General features: G+C 34.8%; 1 protein-coding gene across 1 annotated transcript; it reads left to right on the forward strand.

Moving 5' to 3' along the window:
* The first annotated feature begins 879 nt into the window (after positions 1-879).
* On the forward strand, positions 880-5075 carry LOC122513130. Its single transcript, XM_043629403.1, has 2 exons — positions 880-1714; positions 4981-5075. The coding sequence occupies exons 1-2, from the start codon at positions 880-882 to the stop codon at positions 5073-5075; spliced, it is 930 nt and encodes a 309-aa protein (XP_043485338.1).
* Positions 5076-5610: the final 535 nt, after the last annotated feature.

Consider the following 5610-nt stretch of genomic DNA (forward strand, 5'->3'; position numbering starts at 1 on the left):
TCTGTGCATACAGAAAGGGAGTCAAATTTACTTTCTAGTTGGTACTAGAAGGTACACAACCCAGACCCGAGCCCCCTACAACGTGTCCCTCCAAAAAACCTTTTTTCAGGGCCCAAGAGGGGAACAGTTGAGAGGCGGGCGAAGCCCGCCTCAGGTCGTGTGCCCTTGCTCTGTGCATACAGAAAGGGAGTCAAATTTACTTCCTAGTTGGTACTAGAAGGTACACAACCCAGACCCGAGCCCCCTACAACGTGTCCCCCCCAAAAAACCTTTTTTCAGGGCCCAAGAGGGGAACAGCTGAGAGGCGGGCGAAGCCCGCCTCAGGTCGCGTGCCCTTGCTCTGTGCATACAGAAAGGGAGTCAAATTTACTTTCTAGTTGGTACTAGAAGGTACACAACCCAGACCCGAGCCCCCTACAACGTGTCCCCCCAAAAAACCTTTTTTCAGGGCCCAAGAGGGGAACAGTTGAGAGGCGGGCGAAGCCCGCCTCAGGTCGTGTGCCCTTGCTCTGTGCATACAGAAAGGGAGTCAAATTTACTTTCTAGTTGGTACTAGAAGGTACACAACCCAGACATTTGGTATTTCACTTTTTCACGTTCTGCATTTCGTCTTTCAGATTCCGTATTCTACTATTCCTATTCCGTATTCCACTTTTCATATTCCGCAAACCACTTTTCAAATTCCGCATTCCACTGTTCAAATTCTGCATTTCATTATTTCGATTCCGCATTGAGCTCGTGTACTCTCTTTATCTCTCTGTGTGAATATAGAAAGGGGACTCGGACGAGGTGTACTATCCAGCCGCAGGAACCGCGTATATTTTATTACTCCCTCACAGTATCCATTGGGCACATTGACACGATCGTGTTTAAAATATCATGGACCGGAAATATAATATTTTCGCTTTAAGTGTCATTTTACAAAATAGAGAATCGACTCTGCAATGGTTGCGTGATGTAGAACTGATCCCGAGTGAACGCTTTTGTTCGAAGCATAAGAAAAATATGACTTTAACTGAATCAGCGTTCACTTGTGGTCAGTTCGTTTGCGAGAAAAAAGGTAAATATCGTCATCGTCATACTGTCGCAGAGAACACGTGGTTCGAACAATGCCACATCTCTGCGGCTTCTTGTATGATGGTGACGTATTGCTTTTCGGTGAGTTTTGACTTTCAGCAAACTATTCGTGAGAGTAGTATTGTTGAAGGTCAAAATATTTCTTCTGAAACCATTGCAGATCGATTCTCTTTTTGTCGGGAGGTCTGCATGATTGCTTTAGATGAACACTTCCTAGAAGAGGGTCAAATTGGAGGTGTGGGCGAAATCGTCGAGATCGACGAATGCAAAATCGGTCGTCGAAAGTTTGAGAGAGGTCGAGTAGTAGAGGGTTCATGGATCCTCGGAATGATTCACAGAGGACATTCTTCCAACTATCGACTGGAAATCTGTCCCGACAACAAACGAGACAAAACTACTTTAATCAACTTGATTAAAAAGCACGTTGTTGTCGGAACAGAAATCCATACTGATTGTTGGAAGGGCTACATTGATTTGGAACAATGTGGCTACGTTCACAAAACTGTGAATCATTCCGAGGAATTTCTAAACTCTACTACTGGTGCCCACACCCAAAATATTGAATCCTCTTGGAGATGGATGAGACAATCTCTCTCCAGAGGAGGTGTTCGCAAGCATAATCTTGCAGACCACCTTTGTGAGTTTTTGTGGCGGAGAAGGGTTCGCAAATTAAATGCCGATCCTTTTTCGCAATTAATTGCGGACATAAAAATTGCTTACCCTGGCCACAAAAACTAAGAAAATGGCACTTAAATCAATCGGCCTTTTTCAAGGCCACGAAACCGTTGCGATTTGTAACATTCCATCAATCGGCCTTTTTCAAGGCCACGAAACCGTTGCGATTTGTAACATTCCATCAATCGGCCTTTTTCAAGGCCACAAAACCGTTGCGATTTGTAACATTTCATCAATCGGCCTTTTTCAAGGCCACAAAACCGTTGCACTTTGTAACATTTTATCAATCGGCCTTTTTTTGTTAAAATTATTTTTCAAAATTTTGCGTTTTTTACGATTTATTCACAAAAACCACAATTTTATGGTTTTCATAATGGTTTTTACCATAATCATTAAATTTGCACCAATTTTCATTATTATTTTTGTGATCAGCGCATCTAAATACGTAAAGAAACTGTATTTTGTTAAAATTAGCTGTTCTTTTGAGCAAAAGTATATTTTAACCCGTTTTTATGGTATTTTATGGTTTTTTACATTTTTCTCGGAAAATAATGGATTTTAGCAAATAATAATAAGAACATAAAATGTGTATTTTGGTGAGATCTATAACTTTTGTTTAAAAAGTTGTTCAAAATTTTTCGTTTTTTACGAATTATACGCAAAAAACCACATTTTTATGGTTTTTTTATGGTTTTCACCATAAAGATGAAATTTGCGCCAAATTTCATTATCATTTTTGTGATCAGCGCATCTAAATACGTAAAGAAACTGTATTTTGTTAAAATTAGCTGTTCTTTTGAGCAAAAGTATATTTTAACCCGTTTTTATGGTATTTTATGGTTTTTTACATTTTTCTCGGAAAATAATGGATTTAAGCAAATAATGATAAGAACATAAAATGTGTATTTTGGTGAAATCTATAACTTTTGTTTAAAAAGTTTTTCAAAATTTTTCGTTTTTTACGAATTATACGCAAAAAACCACAATTTTATGGTTTTTTTATGGTTTTCACCATAAAGATGAAATTTGCGCCAAATTTCATTATCATTTTCGTAATCAGCGCATCAAAATACGTTGGTATACCAATTTTCATTGAAATCGGAGGTCCCCCTTATTCGGAAGTATATCCTTTTCACCCATATATACTTTTAGTTTAACCTTTTCTTTATTTTCTATTTATATTTCCTTTTTTTCAAACAAATTCACTTATATTTCACAAACTTTTATTGACTCTTTAGATTTTCGCTTTTTTTTAAAACACGACTCACTGTTGCCAAGTCAATTTCTGCAACCTTGCAGATTTAGGCAGTGGTATGATCCGAGTTCAATGACTTGGATGCACCACTCCTTATATTAAAGAATTGGTTTCGACAACTCCCTATGATTTCTCAAGAAAGTCAACAAACTGTTTGCCAATAAAAGGGAATTCGCTGAGAAACAGTGTAATATATATTTAAGGTTCTTCACCCCAAAATTGTGAAATTCAGAGGAATAATAAATTGAATAGAATTGTTTATAATTTTAGAGTTAAATCATTATTTAATAAAATAGCTTAAAATCGCATTGGATTAGAATGTCAAAGAAAAGAATGTCCTTTCGTGAATTCACAAAGGGTTGTTCTTTTAATAAGTATTTTTGTAATGTTTTCTACAAAATCTCGTGTTATGTGAAGTGTTGTTTGTGATTATGATTTTTGAAGTATTTTAAATAATTATTTTTAATATAAAAGGTTACGGAGTTCGGCCGTAACAAATGCCCCCCTTTTATTAGGCTGACGTCCCTTGTCAGCTGCTATGAATGCGTGTAGTGGTCCGGTGTAGTATCCTTGGAGTGTAGTGTTGTTGGATAACTCTCTCGAGTTTTACAAAATTTTAGTCCTCTTGGTTTACATAAATTGTTTGCTGTAAGGTAAGTGTATTTATTAAGGTAAAAAAAAATTCGCTTTTATAAAAAAAGGGAAAAAAAAAATATTTGCGATGTACGAGCTGTTATTCATGAGTGAAATTGCTGAATTTGCAAATTCAGTTTTCTGTGTCAGTGTAACGTCAAGGTAAGTTAAAGGTCTTAGTATAACATGATATGGTAGTTTATTTTAATTCTCATTATGTAAAGAGAATAGAGAGAGAGAAAGAAGAATGAATAACAGCTGTTTTATTGTATCTATGTTGTTTTCTTATTTAAAAAAAAAATATAAAAAAAAAATTATTTTTTTTTGTAAGGTAAGTGACAACATTGTTGTTACTGCCCCCCTTTTATATGAACTGTCGTCCCTTGGCAGTTTATAGTTATCTTTTTTTTTATATTCATATGAACATTTGAATTGTGTTATAAAAAATTTCTAGGGTAGTTTTGTTATTTTAGTTATTTTAGAATTTGCTGTTGTAAAAATAAAAGAAAATTGGGGTTTTAATAAAATATGATTTTTTTTATTTAGAAAATTTGACAATTATTTTTGTAAAAGTTTTTGTATTTTATTTTCAAATTTTTTATTTTATAAGTATGTATATATATTTTAAGATTTGATGGGTATATATTTTTTGTTTTATGTGTAGAGGAAAGAAAATTTGCTTATGTTCTATGTAAGATGATAACTTTTTCCTGTCTTTAGTTTAACATCTTTAACTTCTCTTTTTAATAATTTGATAGTGCTGATTTGTACTTTTGGCTGGTCGTTGTGATGTCTTTCTCGTATTTTGTCAGTTTCTGTAAGTCTTTCGTTTGGTGTAGTCGTTTTCTTTTTGAGTCAGTTTTTGTGATTTGTTGTAGTTTGGTGTAAAAGAAGAAAAGGAGAAAAAAAATAATACAATGGCATCTTTTGATTTATCCTTGATGAAGGAAGTTTTGAGTTTCGTGGAGCGTGGGGTTACGACCACGGAGAGTTTTTTGCTGTTGAAGTTGGCCGAAATTGAGGACGCTTAAAGTGCCTCTTTTGCGAGAGGGGAGAGGGGGTGAGTTTTAAAGAGATTTTATTTTGTGGATGTTGTTAATGTGAGATCGTGTGTTTTTGTTTTGTTTTGTATTAACGTGTGAAAAAAAAAAATTTTAGAGTACGTGTGATTGTGTCTCCGTGGCAGGATGCAGAGCTGAGGGAGGGTACTGGGCTTTGGCCTCTTATGACCTCCTGATGCTACCCTGAGAATGCTCCTCACGATAATTTTGTATGGCACCAGGAGTATAGGTGGTCCTGGGAGTTAAGAAAATATGAGTCTCGTTATTATTGGGCTCCAGATATGTTCAAGAGTCCCACCTCCACTCCTGTGCCGGAAGGAGAATTAATGGAGGAGGTGATAGGCATTTTGGGCGTCAACACTTGTTTTAGGTGAGTGATTTTATTTTGTGGTGCTCCTTTTTTTTTTATTTGTGTTATTTTCTTATATATTTTTTTTTGTTTTATTTTATATATTTTTTTTAAATAAATTTATTAATCAATAATATTTTATTCTTATTTAATTTATTATTAATTATTAACTATTATGTTTGTTAATAATTAGATTCTTATTTTAAATTTTTGTTTATTTCCCATTTTTCCCAAAACCAAAAAAAACTATTTCTACTGGTGTTGGACATCACTTTCGAGGGGGAACTTGGAGACTCGTCAAGTTGACCATTGTCAGATGGAGCTTTTCTTTAAGCCCTTTTCTTGGAGTTGTGGATATTTTATTTGTTTCTACTAAGAAAAACTTTCTTAGGAGTGGATACAACATGTTGCAGTGAGAGAATGTTTCTCACCAACATTTTCACATTCTAAAATAATTTAAGAGAAAAAAATTAAGTCTACGGATCATTATTACATCTTATATATGTATGTGTATGTATTTCATGCATACTTATATTTATATATATGTTAGTAATGGCTTA

Source organism: Leptopilina heterotoma, unplaced genomic scaffold, assembly GCF_015476425.1.
Source record: "Leptopilina heterotoma isolate Lh14 unplaced genomic scaffold, ASM1547642v1 Lhet_134, whole genome shotgun sequence".
NCBI classification, from domain to species: domain Eukaryota; kingdom Metazoa; phylum Arthropoda; class Insecta; order Hymenoptera; family Figitidae; genus Leptopilina; species Leptopilina heterotoma.

Coding starts and splice junctions, on each gene's coding strand:
- LOC122513130 (XM_043629403.1), top strand. CDS start 880: ATGGACCGGAAATATAATATTTTCGCTTTAAGTGTCATTTTACAAAAT. Junction 1,715..4,980: donor TAATCTTGCAGACCACCTTT/GTGAGTTTTTGT, acceptor ATTGGGCTCCAG/ATATGTTCAAGAGTCCCACC.